Here is a 20,591-nt window from a genome sequence, read left to right on the forward strand (position 1 = left end):
CTAATTAGGCAACTAAATCGTGAAGCTAACGTCTTAAACCTCCTAGTCACAAAATTCTTCGATGTGATAACGGAGCGGAAGGTGTCAGTGATAATAATGCTATGACAGCAACTATGACTACGGATATCTCAAGGAAAGTCAAGAAAGGTCTTAGCAAGAACGAGAAGATACACACTGTAGAATGTGTGTGTAATCAAACATTAGTTCTGAGAACGAAGATGTGGAGCACAAATGGAAAAAAATCAAAACCGTCCTTCAATATGGCTTAGACAAGTACGTTCTGAGCAAGGTGTTAAGGGATGGGAAAGACCCACCGTCGTTTAATAGACGGATTAGGAAATTGCTACGTAAGCAAAGAGACTTTCATCAAGTACTCAAGAGAAGTCAAAATCCTCCTGACAAACAAAAACTGAATGAAGCGAAAATGAGCATCAGCAGGGCAATTAGGCGTTTAATGACCTTGACAGTAAAATTTTATCAACCGACTTGAATAAAAGTGCTTATAAGTTTTGGTCCTCCGTACAATCACTAATCGGTTCGAAATCAGTTATTCAGTCACTCAGAGACCAAACTGGCACCGAAAAGGCAGAAAACAGAGAGACGGCCAAAATACTGAATTCGGTCTTCCCAAATGATTTCACTGCGGAAGATCAGAACACGAGCCCACCTTTCAATCATCGCGCGAACATCGAAATGGTAGGTACAGAGGTAACTGATCGCTGAACAGAAAACAACGACAATCAGATACAAGGGAAGAACGTCAGGCACAGCCAACCGGTTCATTTTTGACAGGTCCCTTGTGTAAGTACAGAAAGTAAGGACTGTAAGATATTTAGGCTCATTGCCTCCAATATTTTGAGAAAATCGCTCTTAAAGTACATGACACTAACCGACTCAAAGTGAACTGGATCGGCAGATAATTCTAAACTGAACATTTTTGATCATTATATATGCTGTCCTAAAACGTGTATTTTTCGAAAAATCAAGGAAAGAAACTTTTACGACTGCCGTTTTTACACCCATGAAGGTAAACATGCTCCAGCGAAAGCGGCGCTAAGCGAGTGACCAAGATACCTGGTTCATGAGCGATGACTCTGTGTTCGATTCCTAGACGGATATTGCGGTTTTTGTTTTTTCCGTATGTGGCTTTCTTCGTTTCGGAATTGATTCGAATTGGGGGTAGGGGGGGGGGGTTCATAATGTGCGTGAGTCATTAGGGAATAATAGCGGTAAGTGGATTAATTATCTTACACAGTGACAATAGTGGACAAGTGACCTTTTAAGCCGTCCGTAAGAAAACAGGTCCGAAAAGGACTTGTATGTATTCGTCACGAGCAACGACAGTAGCGGCAAAGAGTGAACGCAGATAAGGAACCCACTCTTGTTCGACCGACTCTTGCACCTTGGACCCTTACCAGGTAGGGCTGACAGAAGATCCAACGAAGAGCGGCGCGTTTCGCCACGGGACAGCTAAGTCGGCGAGAGAGCGTTACAGAGATGCGCAACAGGCTCCAGTGGCGGTGGGTACAAGGGAGGCATTATGCATCACGGGTGGTTTACTGCCGAAATTTGGAAAGAGGATTTACCAGGAAGAGTCGGTCAACATATTACGTATTTCCACATACATATCGCGAAATGAGCACGACGGGAAAATTCTGGAAACTAGAGCCAACACAGAGGCTTAATGACAATCACTCTTTCCAGGCGCCATTCACGAGTGGAACGGCGAAGGGGACATCAGTTAGTGGTACCAGAAATCCCCTCCGCCACACACCATCAGGTGGCTTGCGGAGTATTAATGTAGGTCTGGATATTACAACAAATTCTAAGATGCCCCTGCTTTCTGAGTGATTTTTTGGTGGTGAAGGATACTGAGTGCAACATAAGCACTGAACCAAAGAGGGCAGTTGATGGCGTAAGTTCATTGGCTGTAGAGAAGAAACTGATGCTAAATCAAAATAAGACTCAAATTTTACGGTTTCTGGAGAACAACTGAACTAACACTGACATATTGATCAGATGTAATATGCGTATCATTACTCAGTCCGACCGAGCGAACTGGCGCAGTGGTTAGACACTGGACTCGCATTCGGGAGGACGACGGTTCAATCCCGCGTCCGGCCATCCTGATTTAGGTTTTCCGTGATTTCCCTAAATCATTCCAGGCAAATGCCGGGATGGTTCCTCTGAAAGGGCACGGCCGACTTCCTTCCCTAATCCGATGAGACCGATGACCACGCTGTCTGGTCTCCTTCCCCAAAACAACCAACCAACCAACTCAGTCCGAACAATTCAGATTCATAGGTGGCAAACTGACATAGACAGCGCACGTTCAGTATCTTGTTCTAAAACTTAACACTGGTGTATTTATCACTGGAAGAGTATCTGAAATAAGTGATAGCCCAACACGAGAATTAATCTACATTGCTTACTCTGATCAGCTTATGACTAACAACGTTATATTCTGGTGTAGTTTTTTTCCATTCTCAAAGGCTCTTCTTGGCTCAGAAAACGGCAGTTCGCGCAAAATGTGGCGTAAGCACGAAACTGTGGTCAGTCTCACACGAGACCCAAAACAATAGTGTAACAAAAACAGAACATGAGTGCCACGACAGTTCCTCCAGCATCACGGAGCTCACGTGCACTCCACGGCTCTTCCTCACAGCCTCACACGGCAAACGACTCCGCCCAGCAGGTAGAGGAGCCGTCCGCGGCCCGCATCGCTGGCAGCACAGTATCGCCACGACCACGATCTGCACAAAGCGTCAGATAAGCCCCCGAAAGTGGAACGCTGCCTGCTTACCAACTACCTTAACCCACGAACGTCTTTCAATGGACAATGACTATCGAGGATGAGCAACATCTCATTCTATGGATGACGTTTCACGCCTCGTGCTCCATCGACAGTGCGGTAAGTTTTGTCAAATAGCCTTATTGAGAGGTTTTATGTGCATTTCACATTTCAGTAACTGTACTTTACTGGCATTATCTTCCTTACGCGTACCTTAATGAAATCTGTGCTTTGCGTATGTCACTGCAGGCGTCAGGAACTATTTGAGGCACAGAAGCTGGGATAAATTTCTCCAGTTGCAGTGTGTAAATTCTATCTGTTCTTCAGGTTATGTCGCTCATCAGAAATTAGTGTTCCACTTTCAAATTTTCTCATTAGTTGTAACGAGAAACTAAAGTGTCAAGTGACGTAGTTGCAAGACTTTGGATTAGTGCGAAGGAAGAAGGGAGCTGCAGTTTAGTGACAACTGCTGCACACTTGCATAAAAATTGAGACATCCAATAATACATTTTTATTTTCCTATTACATTTAGTTTGCTTGACGTAGAACAACACACCCAGCATGCGGAATAATCCTACGTGAATACCAGAGTTTTATACCAGAGCTGTAACAATTGAGTCAAATCTGTGTGGGAGTCGGTGAAAGTGTATATATATGCGTATTTTATCGTGTTCTCTTCTATTGCCTAGAGTGTATACAAACGTTCACGGATACAAGCAAACAGTTGGGAAATGTCAGCAGATGCTTTTACGTTCGTATTTGCTTTCTTACGATCTGGCTTAACACGCCTAAGAAGACCCAATTCGCAGAGTATAAATGTGTAAATGACGACGAGGAGCGATGTTGTAACTGATGACATAACACTTTTTTAGATACAGCGAGCATCAGAATTACTCGATGGCTCCATTCTGGACCCACCTGCAACGAATGGGACGACTGATGTCAACGTGATGAGTAACACACATTGCCACAAAGTAAGCAGCACTTTATTATTATTGTGTTCCATTATTTATATATTTAATACCATCGACAATTTTACCTTTAAAGCCACATAACTTGTCACTGCCTACATGTGTCTTCTGCCTTTCCATACGCAAGCTGATGCTATCTGTTACTCGTTCTTCGCCGGCCGTAGTGGCCGAGCGGCTCTAGGCTCTTCAGTCCGGAACCGCGCTGCTGCTACGGTCGCAGGTTCGAATCCTGCCTCGGGCATGGATGTGTCTGATGTCCTTAGGATAGTTGGGTTTAAGTACTTCTAGGTCTAGGGGACTGATGACCTCTCATGTTAAGTCCCATAGGGGTAATGCAGGAGTAGGTTTAATAATGAATAGGAAAATAGGAATGCGGGTAAGCTGCTACAAACAGCATAGTGAACGCATTATTGTGGCCAAGATAGATACGAAGCCCACACCTACTACAGTAGTACAAGTTTATATGCCAACTAGCTCTGCAGATGACGAAGAAATTGAAGAAATGTATGATGAAATAAAAGAAATTATTCAGATTGTGAAGGGAGACGAAAATTTAATAGTCATGGGTGACTGGAATTCGAGTGTAGGAAAAGGGAGAGAAGGAAACATAGTAGGTGAATATGGATTGGGGGACAGAAATGAAAGAGGAAGCCGCCTGGTCGAATTTTGCACAGAGCACAACATAATCATAGCTAACACTTGGTTTAAGAATCATGAAAGAAGGTTGTATACATGGAAGAACCCTGGAGATACTAAAAGGTATCAGATAGATTATATAATGGTAAGACAGAGATTTAGGAACCAGGTTTTAAATTGTAAGACATTTCCAGGGGCAGATGTGGACTCTGACCACAATCTATTGGTTATGACCTGTAGATTAAAACTGAAGAAACTGCAAAAAGGTGGGAATTTAAGGAGATGGGACCTGGATAAACTAAAAGAACCAGAGGTTGTACAGAGATTCAGGGAGAGCATAAGGGAGCAATTGACAGGAATGGGGGAAATAAATACAGTAGAAGAAGAATGGGTAGCTTTGAGGGATGAAGTAGTGAAGGCAGCAGAGGATCAAGTAGGTAAAAAGACGAGGGCTAGTAGAAATCCTTGGGTAACAGAAGAAATATTGAATTTAATTGATGAAAGGAGAAAATATAAAAATGCAGTAAGTGAAACAGGCAAAAAGGAATACAAACGTCTCAAAAATGAGATCGACAGGAAGTGCAAAATGGCTAAGCAGGGATGGCTAGAGGACAAATGTAAGGATGTAGAGGCCTATCTCACTAGGGGTAAGATAGATACCGCCTACAGGAAAATTAAAGAGACCTTTGGAGAAAGGAGAACCACTTGTATGAATATCAGGAGCTCAGATGGAAACCCAGTGCTAAGCAAAGAAGGGAAAGCAGAAAGGTGGAAGGAGTACATAGAGGGTCTATACAAGGGCGATGTACTTGAGGACAATATTATGGAAATGGAAGAGGATGTAGATGAAGATGAAATGGGAGATATGATACTGCGTGAAGAGTTTGACAGAGCACTGAAAGACCTGAGTCGAAACAAGGCCCCCGGAGTAGACAATATTCCATTGGAACTACTGACGGCCGTGGGAGAGCCAGTCCTGACAAAACTCTACCATCTGGTGAGCAAGATGTATGAAACAGGCGAAATACCCTCAGACTTCAAGAAGAATATAATAATTCCAATCCCAAAGAAAGCAGGTGTTGACAGATGTGAAAATTACCGAACTATCAGCTTAATAAGTCACAGCTGCAAAATACTAACACGAATTCTTTACAGACGAATGGAAAAACTAGTAGAAGCCAACCTCGGGGAAGATCAGTTTGGATTCCGTAGAAACACTGGAACACGTGAGGCAATACTGACCTTACGACTTATCTTAGAAGAAAGATTAAGGAAAGGCAAACCTACGTTTCTAGCATTTGTAGACTTAGAGAAAGCTTTTGACAATGTTGACTGGAATACTCTCTTTCAAATTCTAAAGGTGGCAGGGGTAAAATACAGGGAGCGAAAGGCTATTTACAATTTGTACAGAAACCAGATGGCAGTTATAAGAGTCGAGGGACATGAAAGGGAAGCAGTGGTTGGGAAGGGAGTAAGACAGGGTTGTAGCCTCTCCCCGATGTTGTTCAATCTGTATATTGAGCAAGCAGTAAAGGAAACAAAAGAAAAATTCGGAGTAGGTATTAAAATTCATGGAGAAGAAATAAAAACTTTGAGGTTCGCCGATGACATTGTAATTCTGTCAGAGACAGCAGAGGACTTGGGAGAGCAGTTGAATGGAATGGACAGTGTCTTGAAAGGAGGATATAAGATGAACATCAACAAAAGCAAAACAAGGATAATGGAATGTAGTCTAATTAAGTCGGGTGATGCTGAGGGAATTAGATTAGGAAATGAGGCACTTAAAGTAGTAAAGGAGTTTTGCTATTTGGGGAGCAAAATAACTGATGATGGTCGAAGTAGAGAGGATATAAAATGTAGGCTGGCAATGGCAAGGAAAGCGTTTCTGAAGAAGAGAAATTTGTTAACATCCAGTATAGATTTAAGTGTCAGGAAGTCATTTCTGAAAGTATTCGTATGGAGTGTAGCCATGTATGGAAGTGAAACATGGACGATAAATAGTTTGGACAAGAAGAGAATAGAAGCTTTCGAAATGTGGTGCTACAGAAGAATGCTGAAGATTAGATGGGTAGATCACATAACTAATGAGGAAGTATTGAATAGGATTGGGGAGAAGAGAAGTTTGTGGCACAACTTGACCAGAAGAAGGGATCGGTTGGTAGGACATGTTCTGAGGCATCAAGGGATCACCAATTTAGTATTGGAGGGCAGCGTGGAGGGTAAAAATCGTAGAGGGAGACCAAGAGATGAATACACTAAGCAGATTCAGAAGGATGTAGGTTGCAGTAGGTACTGGGAGATGAAAAAGCTTGCACAGGATAGAGTAGCATGGAGAGCTGCATCAAACCAGTCTCAGGACTGAAGACCACAACAACAACAACAGGTCTAGGGGACTGATGACCTCTCATGTTAAGTCCCATAGTGCTTAGAGCCATTTCAACCATTTTGAACTGATCATTAAAAATTAGAGCAAAATGGGAAACATTGAATTAGTACCATTACTGTCTCTCTCTCTCTCTCTATTTCTCTCTCTCTCTCTCTCCTCTCTCTCTATCTATCTATCTATCTATCTATCTATCTCTCTGTCTATCTCTCTGTCTATCTCTCTCTCTATATCTCTCTCTGTCTATGTCTCTCTCTCTCATATGCACACACACACACACACACACACACACACACACACAATATACTCACACTTAAGCAAAGAAACACATTTTTATACATTACAATAAATGAAGAAAATGGCATATCGATCTCCCACTAAAATTGATGATTAAATAACTGTATCATCCTCCTGCAAGTTTGTTACATTAAACACATACGTACAGTGTACATGAACAGGTTGGCAACGGTGGTACAACATGTAATTTGATATAAAGGTTTTTTGATGCAGGAAAAGAAAAGTTGTTGTTAAGTACTTGGAAGAATATTTTGCATTTGGCTGGATAATCAAACATTTGACACAACCTTCATTAAGGACCTAGCGATTTTTACACTTCCATGCCAATAGATACATTCCTTAATGATATCTCTCGCTAATAACAAGATTGAATTTAGGTTTAACTGTGCTATTCACCACCTCAATGTCAGGCTACGGCAATGTTTTCACGGCACTGGAAGACACGGTTATTTCCACATATATACACATAAATTACCAGTGTTCTTGCAAATGTGAAACAAATGCTTAGTGAGACTAGCGAAGTCTTCCTTCATACGCAATCCTGTTGAGATGAGGAGGGGGGGGGGGGGGAGGCAGGGAAACACTGCATAAATTTCAAACGCTGGCATTGACAATACAGAAAATATTCCCTTATCAGTACATAAAAAAATAGTAAAAATCATGCAGGGGAGAGCGCACACTGTAACATTCCACCTGATCTTGCTGATATTTCAGTGAAGATCTGCAGTCACAAGTTTAATTAAAAGCAATCGAAAAATGTTTGCATACAGGTAAACGAAGACAGTTTAAGCTCTGCGATCGTGTACCTAGCAGCAATCCCGTGTCCCATTTATACTCTAATATGGTTCGGTTGATGGTGATACCACTTAGCAGATAATAGAATGTGAGCGGCTTACGTTCAGTAGTGAAGGACGACAATGATTTCATCCGTATTGAGCTTCAGTGCGGACTTGCACGAACCATTATTACCTTACAATACTAATCCATAGAGGTTAGAGCTGTTCTGGAAGTTTTCCCACCGCGAAAGACTGCTGTCTTCCGTGTCAGTTTTACTTTCTGCCAGACCACTGTTCTCCACGAGAAATGTTCTCAGAAATCAGTAAAACAATGTGCCGAACTGGGACTCAAACCAGGGAGCTGTGCCGCTTACAGACAGGTGTTCTACCTACTGAGCTATCCAAGAATGGCTCACAGCCAGTCGTCACAGCCTTACTTTCACCAGTAAATCTCCTACCATTCAAACTCCACATATATCCTCATGTGAAACTTGCAGGACTAGCACTCCTGAAAGATTGCAGAGACTCGGCTCAGCCAAGGCAGGAGATCATTTCGGGAATGAATGTTTCAGTTGGCAGTGGAGTGTTTGGAAATCAGGGGGCACGCTAGGCCCTGAACACGGGTCACATGACGTGGCCGGGCAGCTCAGTTTGTAGAGCATTTGCCCGCTAAATGCAGACGTCCCAGTCTGCACACAGTTTTTTAATCTGCCCCAAAGTTCCACATCAGCGCACACTCCACTGCAGCCTGAAAAATTCTCTCTAAGAGCTACATCCACTTCAGTCCATCACACAGCAGCTCCTCAGGGTACCACTCATCAAGCCAGGAGGCCCACTCAGTGTAAACATGTCTGCTCTCCGACTGTCACAACTGAACACCACACTTCACAATGTGATAGTACAAACTGCAAATACCCTGCTGGCCAAAAGTGAAGCAACAGTTGGGTATTTTGCGAGGTTGCATCTATTTTGCCACAAAATAGTGTAAACGGGCGTTAGTAAATTGGAAACAATGTAAAGAACAGAGAATGTAAACAACTGGAACATGCATAACCGTAGACAAAAGTGTGCTTCCTCTTCTTACAACTCAATGTATGTCCACACACGCATTGCAACAACTGGTTACTGTGCTCAGCACGGGGTGTGACCACATCTGGCAGCAGTACAGCCCCGACAACGGCGGGGCGTGCTGTGAGTGACGTTGTCAATCTCTTGTTGAGGCGATAACGCCCACAGTTCCTGCAGAGCTGCTCGCAAGTCCTGCAGAGTGGTTCGTGGATGATGACGCGATGCAACCCGTCTCCCCAGTGCGTCCCAGACACGCTCTATGGGATTCAAATCGGCAGAGTGAGCAGGCCACGCCATGCACGGTCTCCGATTTCCAAGAAAACGTGAAACGCCTCTGCTCTATGAGGTCGAGCACTGTCGTCCATCAGTACAAAGTCTGGGTCCATCTCTCCTCGCTACAGCCGCACATCAGGTCCCGAGATCTCGCCTCGATACCTGGCAGCGGTTAAACCTCGCCAATTCACTGGTACAATTACATGAAGAGGTGTTCGAGTGGTCGCCAGAATCACTGCCCGGGATTCTCGATATCAGTCTTCTTGCACAGTGTTTGGATTGAGAAATCGTGTTCCACGGTCCCTCTAGATGCGGATGCGTCGAGAATCACTCTGCAGACCAAATGGGGACTCATCTGGGAAAAGAACGTCGGCCCAACTGTTCGACCGCCCAGGTGGCATGTTGACAGCTCCACTCTAGACACTCCGGGTGGAATGTTGACAGCTCCACTGTAGACACTCCCTTCTGTGGAGAAGTACCAGAGGTACATGTACAGCAGGTCTCCCACAGTAAAGGCCACTCTACCGAAGCCTATTAAATTGACGTATTGTGATTGTTTCATGTGTTTTTCATTCTGAATTTTGTCAGAATAAATCCAATTGTTATCTTGAACAGAAATTTCATTCTGTAGTTAGGTAGAGCAATCCTTTCATCTGTCACGACATTAATTAAACTTTCGACTGTCAAATTAATTTTTATCAAATTAAATTATTGCAGGTGCCAATTCTTCTCTACTCCACTTGCAGAGTCGATAACAATCAGTCTGCGTTTCTTTTTTTAATCCATATGCGACAGAAAAAGTCGGAGTTAGGAAAGGGGGTCTTAGAGCATCATTTCCATATGCAAATTCTAGCTGAATTTAGTGCTAAACACGCTGCTAGCCCCGGCACAGCTTATATGGCAGTAATTTGAGTATGGTGCAGTTTACACTAATCTAAGGCAGGACCATACATGCTGCCAGCAAATAGGTTCCAGTAATCAGGTAATGTAGGGGACTGGTTCAAACAACAAACGCTAATGGAGTTGGGTGATGCGCTAGACAACCACTGATATTCCGGCGTTTGGCCTTCAAAGAGATTGGGCTTTTAGTTTTGAAATACACGAGATTGTGAAAGATGTCGGCTGCATTCTTGTAAATAGTATGAATACTTTATATTCCATGAGAAACACAAGCTCGACAGAGAGAGGAGTTGTCTTTCTTAGCAATGGACTATTTGTCAGTTGATGCAGAGCTATTACAAAGATTCCTGTCACATTGTTCACAGTTCGTAGTAATTGACGAAAATCATCGAAGGAAACATAAGTGATTTCCAGCGTTTCCCAAGTAATGCTGTTCCTTATCTATATAAACGATTTCGGAGAGAATGGAGGAAGCGTCTGAGGTGGTTTGCAGATGATGCTGTCATGTACCTTCTAGTAAAGTAATCAGAATATCAAAACAAATTGCAAAACTATTTAGAAAGATACCTGTATGGTGCAAAAGTTGGCAGTTGAACCTAAATAATGAAAAGTGTGAGTTCATCCACATGAGTGCTATAAGGAATCTGTTAAACTTTGGTTAGATCAGTCAGGGCAGTAAATTGAACTAAATACCTAGTAATCACAATTACGAACAACACAAAATGGAAATAACACATAAGAAATGTTCCTGAAACTGCTCCTCTAACTTTAGTCTTTTCTAATGGGATTGCAGGGCAAGAATTATTCGCATTGCGTTTACTACCTGCTGCATCAGTAAGCGATGTAACCGGAGAGCCATAGTCAGTCAGTGCGCTGAAATTATGTGAGTCAGTTGGTGTCTTTACAACCGGATGGTACACATTCCACTGTGCCTGTTGTTTTTGCTGCAATAACGGGATAACACGCTCGGTTACTGTGTTCATATAGTAAAAATGTGCAAACTGATTAAATCCTGAACTTTACTGTTAATCTCTTTAATAAAAGCAAAGTGTCCCCGTGCGTTAATGATCTGCAAATAATCCTATTGTTGAAATGATCCCTGTCCGTTGGCGATTTTCGTAGCAAACAGATGTTGAAATGAAAATGTCTCACCTCGTAATGTAATTTCTTGGAAACGCGCTCCTTGCTGCTCTCTGCGCTCCAGTCGCAAATTTCTGACTCCAGTCGCTGAGAGCCCAGTGCAGTGCTCCAGACAGCGAGCAAACTGTTTTATACACACGACTGAGTGCGGCACGATTTTATATAAAAATGCTCTTAGGTGAAATATGCCTTTAACAAACTGTTTTTGCATTATCTGATATGTAATTAACTGTATGATATTCATGTTACAACACGCATTAACATTGACAAATGGCAATATTGTTATCAAACGCTCACTGTCAAAAATGTGGGACGAACAATTGACAGACATGAAGAAACCGTTACAGTGAAACTCATTCAATCTTTTTAAAAAAAACCTCAATTTCCTTGATATGGCCGTCTAATTCGACAATGAATCTAACTACGCTTGACTGCAGTGCCACCAAATAAAAAATGTTACCTTCATACTCTTTTCTAATATCCTTATATCTCATTTCTTTCTGAACCCTTATCTTTCTCTTCTGTTTCACACAAACCACATTACTTAAACGCAGGTGCACTTAACTTTACGCCTGCACTGCCCAGAGTCCTCTGCTCGGCGTCTTAACTCACAACTACCCTCCTGACGCTGGAACTCCAGCGCCCCTCTCCCTCCCCGGCAGCGACGACAAATACGTGGACACCTTCCAGCGACGCAGCTGCTCTGACCAAAGACTGCACGCGAATAATAAGCGACTAACAGTTGTCGCTTAGTGTCTGAGCCATACGCTAAGGAAGTGCGTACAAAATCCAGAAATGCAAATAACAAACTCCCAGTAGACCTGTCCAGTAACAGGTTTGTTCTCCTGGTCTTTGTCAGCAGGTTGACGAGTGTATTCTAGCTGCCACCATTTACTTTGCCATCGACTGCCTTTTATTTTCAATGGGAAGATACCGTGTTTGAGAGGAGGCTTTTAAATGTAGAGAAATGAGCCTTCTATCTTTGGGTAAGTAGTTATATCTGGTAGACGATTTTAATATTATATTCTGCTACGTCAAAGACTATCTCCAGATTCCTATTTGGGAGGTAATAACACGGTTCTTCTCCTCTACTTCGTCAGGTTAATGAGCGCGTTGAGATTTCTACCGTTCATCCTGCCATCGACTGGATTTTTTCGGCAAAGGGAAGGTGCCCTAGTCGGTAGCTGGCTTTGACATGTAAAGAAACGATTACATCTTTTTTTAATTTGCTACGTAGTTGTATTGCAATTTACTCTTTGAGAAGTTTTGTCGCCATCCCTACACGCCCAGTCTTTTTTTGGTGTAATATGCTTGCAGCACTTCCCATCCCGCACTTCTTTGCACAACGAGCGTAATCCTGGCCGTTTAATAAATCATCTACGAAGCCTTCACTGGCCGTGCACGAGACTCTTGAACATCCCTCTACGTGCAATCTGCTCCTCACGATTTCACAGGCGTCCGTAAGGAATGCATACTCTGCACTACTTGTCAAAAAGTCTGGTGAGTTCACATCGTCAAGGACAGCTGCACTGCAGAGACCATGCGCGTAACACATGTCAACCTCTGGGCATCGGCATTTGTTGACCCTAGCAAAGCTGATTAAAGTTTAACATCATTAGACAAAAACAGTTTCCGAAACTTTCGTCACCTGAGTGTTGTGTCCCGTGATGCCCTCGTCTGTGTAGCGCCGTTCACCTTGACTGCTGAGCACAAACATGGAAACTCGCAGCAGGTATCAGATACTGTTTGCCCACCTTGGAGGAGGACTGGAGGCAAAATTCACCACATTCCAGTATAGAGAACACCGAATATAGTTTGCCTCTGGTCAGGACAAGAAACGGGGGGTGCTTGATTCCATAGGTTACCGTGTCGCAGGTATATATCGAGATACAAAGAGGAGTTGATGTGACACTATTCACCGGTCTCTGAGTCATCTCTTCCAAATCGCAGAAGCCATAACAATACTTCGCCTTTACCCACGATGATAGGAACTGGTTGCGGTACCGAAAGTCATTCCGGGCCATTTTGAGTTTCGTGCCGGCACTGTTGACGCTTCGTTCTACACAGCTAATGTTGAGACTAAGATAAAAATTTTCTGCACACTTCTATTGTAAGTCATTTCTCAACGCAGTCAAGACGTATTTTCAGAGTAATTCATACATTATAATATCTCAAGTACCCTATTTCTTAACTAATGGTAAAAGGTATCGACCACTAGACCACCATTGTTAGATCGTGCCGGAATAAAACTAAGGTGCGATCCACAGCAGCGGGTAGTAAGAGGTTGCTATGTTTCTGGCAGCCGAAATTCGTCATCAGTTTATAGGAACAGGAGTTCTGATTTTTATTGCTATGTCTCCAAGATAGGTACGTTTGTGGAACTGGAAGCTATACGCAAAGTTGTGGAACTTGTCCAGAAGAAGGAAACGGGCCACTTCAAAGCCGCTGAAGGCTTCAGTTAACATCAGTCAACTTTAGAAGACTAGGTGGGGAATCTCAATGAGCGAGAAATGAATGAAATACTTAGGGCATTGCTGAAAACCCGAACTTCCGGCACGAACAGGAGATGATCTTGCAGCGGCATTGCAGGACTATGAACCACAGGTAGTATGCAGTTACTGCTAGAGATTTTAAATGTCCAGCATTCCGACTTGCAGAGCAGAAAAGAATTACCAAATAATTTCGGTGGGGGATAAGTGTTCTGTGAGTAAAAGAGAAATGAGAGGATTTCTGAAACGACAACTTGAATTGAGATTTCAGACATGCGAGAAGCTTTCTGCAGGCAGAGCTAAGGGCTTCGCAGACGAGGTAGTAGACTTTCTTTCAGCTCTGGAAAGATGACTAAAAAGCCCTGCAATTCGCTGCCGAAATAATCTTCTATTGTGACAAGAGTGGAATCACTGTTGTCCAGGGTTCATCTAGTAGGGTTATAAGTTTCAAAGTCATAACAAGTGTCTCAAAAATCTCTTCAGCAGATAGAATTGCTCCTACGAGTTTTGTTACATGTACAAATCCAACCGGCCGTTTTGTGCTTCTATCCATTACATTTCGGCGGAACAACAGAGAACTTAATCGTCCCTGTGCAATTCCTGTAGTCTCCGTGACGAAGTGTCACCAACCCGGTCGAATGCAGCTTTCACTCTCCACTGACTGGTTCCAACACTTTATAAACGACAGCTGACGACCCACTGGCGTTTATCCTGGATGGAGGTCGCTCCCACACTCGTAACTCTGATGCCGGTGATGTTGGTCGAGAGCAGGCCGCCACGCCAGTTTGCCTGCGTATGCGTCAGCACCTGAAGGTACCGGAAGGAAGCTCTTGGTAAGAGAGGTCCAGAGAGCAACGAAATGGTTGAATCGTGGGGAGGAGTTCTCCGACTCCAGCCGTGTTGGAGGCCCGCCGCGACCAGCTGTGCCCAACTGGCGCCTCTGGAGAGGCCTGGACCGAGCGCGCCGGCCGCTCCCCTCTGGTGTCGTCAGCTCCGTTGCAGGGGGCGGCGGGGTGTCTGGGAACTCCAGAGTGCCACTTCTGCATCAAAAAAACACAACGAGCTGACATTTTTCTTCTCGTTCTCAAAACGTCACATAATATCCAACAGTTATGCAGCAGTCTTGACCTCTGAAACTAACATCTGCTGGCAATAATTACCATCTTATTAATTCATTAAATCTGTTTGTTTCCAAACAGTGATTAGAAAACATGATATTAATAATCGTATTTTCCGATGGTTTTTAATTCTTAATTACTTGTCCTGCTATTGCTGAATGGGAAAATATTCTAAGGCTTTTGGCAAGAGTGATATTTCAATAATCCATTGTCATTGTTGAGAGGTTACTACCATTATCTTTTCCGGTCGCAACTCTCCCACCTGTTGCGTCTAGCAGTCAGGCCTACGAGATGTGTGGCCTGCGAAGCTTTTAATACTTGTGCACGGGAAATGTTGATATGACTTACCGTAGCCACTGCTACTGTACATTCTTAGCAAAGCCCCATCACCCAAATGTTTTGCTATAGTTTTTTTCTTTTTTTAAATTATCTCAACGCAACGGAATTAAAGGCATCTGACTGATAAATTTTAAACATGGCACTGTCTGTAAACATTTCCGATGGACTCCCTCCACCTTGGCAAGACCACATTCCCATTCTATCGCATTCTTTTTAATCAGCACTTGAGTATTCTAATAATAAGGAGCTGATGGCAAAAAACGTCTGAACAAAATGGCTAGCCTCTACTGAATGATCATGACCACCATTTTGTTTCATATCTCATCTTTTATTTTCTGAAATTCTACCACCACAATGGTGAAGAATTTCGTTCAATACATTCAAACACAGGAGAAAACAAGGAATTGTCTGCCCCATGGACATGATATTACGTACGCATTTCAATATCCTGTGGTCTCTTACTGTTTTCCCTTATTACTATAGTGCACTTTCTGGATTTTCTGGAGTGGGACAGTTATCCATTACTTCTCTCTCTCTCTCTCTCTCTCTCTCTCTCTCACACACACACACACACTCTCCTATACTGATTGATTAATAACCTAGAGAATTTACTAACGGTCAGGTTATTCAAGGATAATTATTGCTTTTTGGTACAGTACTTGTAACTAAGTTTCTACATTCAAATTACACAGGTTAAACATGTAAGTAAAACAGAACAACCGACTTTAGCCTGTACGTATCAAATCTTCCCAACAACTAAATTTCTACGCAGATTAATAAGTCAGAGAGCTTCGGATTAAATTTCAGACGAAACCTTTCCTACGGACCTGCCACACACTCTGGAGGATTTATACTCATCTCCCACTGCACTGTAAGCCTCATTGTGTTGCTGGGTAAATGGTTAACTAACTTTTTTCTCTCTCAATCAAAATTTCTTGCTTGCTTTACACGAATGTAGTTAATAATGGTTATTTTGGTGCCATGAGTAGTTAATTATCTCACACACGGGTCCTCAAGTGAAGGTTTGCACACGCACATCTGTTTTCCATTGTCTCTTCGCCAGATTGAAACAGTCAGTACTCACCATGTGGAAGTGCTTGTTTCCAATTCAAATTCCGTACAAGAAAATTCTTAATTATTCTCAGCTTAAATTTATACACACAAGTATCTCAGATTAAAATTACCACACGTGGTGTCATTGAGACCATTGCCCACTGCAAAAAATCCCAAGTTCCCCATGAGTGTTACCTACCTTCCTTTACATGAATCTCCCACCATAACGTTTTTTTTATATATATATTCTGAAAAGGGAAATCATTGTTTCTGGCTGCTCTTAAATGTTCCACACGCATACCATTCCCGTATTCTTTGGTTCTACGGAGCGCACTGAAAACAGGTGTTTCAACTTGGGGAACCAGCGCCAGAGTGCCGGGACATGGCCGTTCGCCAGGCCACCCCACGCTCCCTCACCAGTGGGGGAGGGTCCTGTTACCGTACTGGCCAGCCACACACTCCAGATCCTCCAGTGGTCTGGAATGCTTCTTTGGCTCTCCCGAAGGTGACCAGAGGACTGTGTCAAAGATAATTACAGGTTCTACATCCACTATCTGTGGTCAGCAGGCAACAAACCATTCACTCATTTCTCAAACATCACAAAACTAGATATAGGGATTTATTTTTGAAGGAAGTGCGCATACGGATAAGCAAATACACAAACTGTCCTTATTTTGTACACTAGTAACCGGTTTAAATGTAGTGAATACAGCTGTGTTACCATAAAACAGCTGTTCTGACGAGAACAACGAAGTATGTTGTTACACAATGGGTATTACTGTCCACAATGAGGCATAACTTTTCTATGTCGGGTAGTACTGTACCCTTTCATAGTACAGCATATTTTCCACAGTTTGAAGGCTGCTCGTTTGTTGTGTCCTGCACCAGATGACAGTGTACTTTTCCGTTCGCTCCTTTTGGAACCGAAAGCAAAGCAGCCTGAACTGTGTTATTTAGGCTACAAATCTGCGGCCTTACGGCAGAAAACCACAAACACGTAGTGTTTGGGGGCGACCTGAGGTGCGTCGCAGTGGAGAGAGACCATCTGCCGATGGCAGACGCGTCCACTCAGTGAGAGGACGCTGTCAGTAAAGCGCAGCTCAGTGGCGGCTGCGACAATAGCCTGGCCAGACACGTGTTTGACGGTGCTCGAGTACAGCATTCAATATCTGAATTGTTATTAGTTTTGCTGTAACACCTAACTCGTATGTTTTTGTTGATGCAGTTGTGGTTGACATTTGATTAGACGCAGCGCATTGCGGTGATTATTTCATGTGATCGCACTTGCTGCGCCGTTTGTCCCTGAACAGCTGCAGCTGGTAGCGTGTTTAAGAATGCCCGCCTGCCTCGAGTCGGGTTCCCGCCAGTGCGCAGAGCCGCACGCCCCGCCGCCGCTGACCGCTCAGCCCTGCCGGGGGAAACCCCAGCCGCTCTCCGGGGCAGCCAGGGGCACCTTTCTGGCACTGTGTCCGGGGAGGCCCACACGTCACACATGCGAATGCGTCACGAAATAGTATCAATCCTTAATGGCTCTAATTGCAGTACCTAATAAAAGCATTAATTATTAGCAACATTTTGTTTCCCATTACCGTAAGGACAGTCATTACAGATGTTACGTATTTGTCAGATACAACACAACCGACTGGTAAAGGAACGGTCAGCTCTAAAATGAAAACAAGTCTCCAACAGATGACGAGCAAACAGCTTGGCCAGTCACAAGTAACGCCAAAAGAATTGTTCACCTCGTAATTGAAAATCCCTGAGTTTAAAATGGTGCAACGGACATCTAAACCTATAAAAATACCTTAAAGTTACAGTAGAAAAGAAATTCATGTCATCGGTCTTCACCACACTGTCACCGACAAAACAGAAAAATCTACAAAGTCATAACGACAGATGCCTCTGCAAATATTCCAGACTTTCGCTTTGGTCCTCTTACGTTTGCCAGATTCATTAAATATAACGTTACGTTCGTTCCTGTTTTCACCATGGTATCTCAGTAGCTACAACTGTCTGTTTCACAATAAGCAACAATATTCCGTTAGTTCACTTAGAAGAGAACTGTATGAAAGCAAGAGAAAATAAAAGCCTACCTAAATCTGTGAAGAAAGTTTTATCTGCTACGTTTTGAAATTATTGCTCAATGTTCATCACAACAAACTGCAAAGTATTGGCCGGCCGCGGTGGCCGTGCGGTTCTAGCCGTTCCATTCCGGAACCGTGCGACTGCTACGGTCGCAGGTTCGAATCCTGCCACGGGCATCGATGTGTGTCATGTCTTTAGGTTAGTTAGGTTTAAGTAGTTCTAAGTTCTAAGATGTTAAGATGTTAAGTCCGCAGCTCGTGGTAGTGCGGTAGGATTCTCGCTTCCCACGCCCGGGTTCCCGGGTTCGATTCCCGGCGGGGTCAGGGATTTTCTCTGCCTGGTGATGACTGGGTGTTGTGTACTGTCCTTAGGTTAGTTAGGTTTAAGTAGTTCTAAGTTCTAGGGGACTGATGACCATAGATGTCAAGTCCCATAGTGCTGAGAGTCATTTGAACCATTTTTTTTTTTTTTTTTTGCAAAGTGTTGCTTATGGACAATGAAACGATACGTTGTAAATATTATCGCCAGAAACTGTAAAACCGTCTTCTGTTATTGCTCTGAGCTTGTTTCAACGTAATTTAACTCTAATTACTGCCTGAGATACAGTGTTGCTTATTTTGTACTGAGTGCCAGTCCAATGGAGGTCAGTAATAGATCTCTGTGAAGAACACGGAACATGATTTCGGGTGCGAAGAAAGGAAACTTTTTCGACTTTCGCATATCCGAGATCGGGAGAGTTAATTTCACGTTTGAAAATGTAATAAACGAAGTCTGACTGATAGTTCTGAATTTTCTGTTTCTTTCCGTTTCCATTCACTTTTAGCAGCAACAAGCAAGCGCGGGAGCAGCTTGAAAGCTGCGTGGTTGGCAGGACACAGGAAGCGGACCTGGAAGTGAAATCGTCCTCTGCTTTGCTGCGACCTGCGTCTGCGGCTGACGTCAAAATGTCTGCAGAATTAACACGGCGACGTTGTGCCAATTCGAGGCTTGTTTCGCAGTTTTTGTTTCGCGGGTACTCGAGTGCTTGCAACATTTGAACAACGCCCAGTTGCTAGTCATTTAAAGTCGTAAGTGTGACTATGGGAGGAGACAGTGTTTTGTGCTGCGGGGGTCCACCCCAAATCGAGGGAGGAACATTACACAACGCGAGTACACGGCCGATGTGACGCCACCGACTGTCAAACTCAATCCCCAGAAGTTAGGCGTATTATTTAGCGAAGTGGATCCACTAGAAACGACTTGGAAGTGTAAACATAAGGTGTGGTATATTAATGAAAGAAAAAACCATCTTATGCACTGATAGAGATTTTAAGTCTACAGTGCATGTAGACTTTAACTACATAGAGAGTTATGTCGCATGTGTAGCTATCGCGCTATTAATAAATGAACCATGCGTCTCGATAAAGCAAAGTGCTCTGGTAAAGTACTACACATGTGGACGCCGTGACAGGAATGTAAAGCGAAGCTCACAGGTCTACAGAGCAGCATACATGCCGGTACAGAGCCCAATGTAACAAATTATTCCTCATTTCACTCGGAGGAGCATATCGTTCTGTACTGTGTTTGGCGTGGATTGAAGGAGAGGAGAGCACGCATTCTGCGTCTACTCTGCGAGCAGTGCAAGTTAAACAGAACGTTTATCAGGGTTCCTCAAACACCACTCTCACATCGTCTGTAAGTACGGCCTCCTTTAACGGTTGCTTAGCTTGAAAGAGTATAGTAAATATTAGCAATTTAGTACTATTTAGTATTTCGTACATACGTCGATTAGCGCTCTTTTAGCCAGCTTTCTACGTAGTTGAGGATTCTGTCAACACCTTCACAGTAGACTTATCCACTTAGGGAGTTTGTTATCAGCGATTAACAACAGTCTGGAAGCAACAAAAACCTTCATGAGTGTAATAGTAGGATGTGGAATGACTTACACTATCCGTCATCTAGTGACACTGAAAGGGATAACTTATTCCGCCGAATAAACCTTGAGTGAAGCCGGCCGAGATGGCCGAGCGGTTCTAGGCGCTTCAGTCTGTAACCGCGCGACCGGTACGGTCGCAGGTTCGAATCCTGCCTCGGGCATGGATGTGTGTGATGTCCTTAGGTTAGTTAGGTTTAAGTAGTTCTAAGTTCTAGGGGACTGATGACCACAGCAGTTCTATCCCATAGTGCCCAGAGCCATTTAAACCTTGAGTGAAGAAAAACAAATCTAGATACGGAAATGAACTCCATACACAAACTCAAATCACATTTGCTTGACAATATGCTCCACCCCACA

General features: G+C 43.4%; 2 protein-coding genes across 2 annotated transcripts in view; both read right to left on the minus strand.

Moving 5' to 3' along the window:
• Positions 1-20,591, minus strand: part of LOC124719980 (ankyrin-1-like) — a 301,612-nt gene that overhangs the window by 203,888 nt on the left and 77,133 nt on the right. The window lies entirely within an intron of this gene.
• The window catches only part of LOC124719983 (BTB/POZ and MATH domain-containing protein 3-like), a 100,335-nt gene continuing 93,805 nt past the window's right edge, over positions 14,062-20,591 (minus strand). The window contains exon 3 of the mRNA XM_047245209.1: positions 14,062-14,764. Within this exon, the coding sequence (XP_047101165.1) occupies positions 14,431-14,764 (334 nt within the window). The 3' untranslated portion in view covers positions 14,062-14,430. The remainder of the gene's footprint in view (positions 14,765-20,591) is intronic.

This window comes from Schistocerca piceifrons, chromosome 11, assembly GCF_021461385.2.
Source record: "Schistocerca piceifrons isolate TAMUIC-IGC-003096 chromosome 11, iqSchPice1.1, whole genome shotgun sequence".
NCBI classification, from domain to species: domain Eukaryota; kingdom Metazoa; phylum Arthropoda; class Insecta; order Orthoptera; family Acrididae; genus Schistocerca; species Schistocerca piceifrons.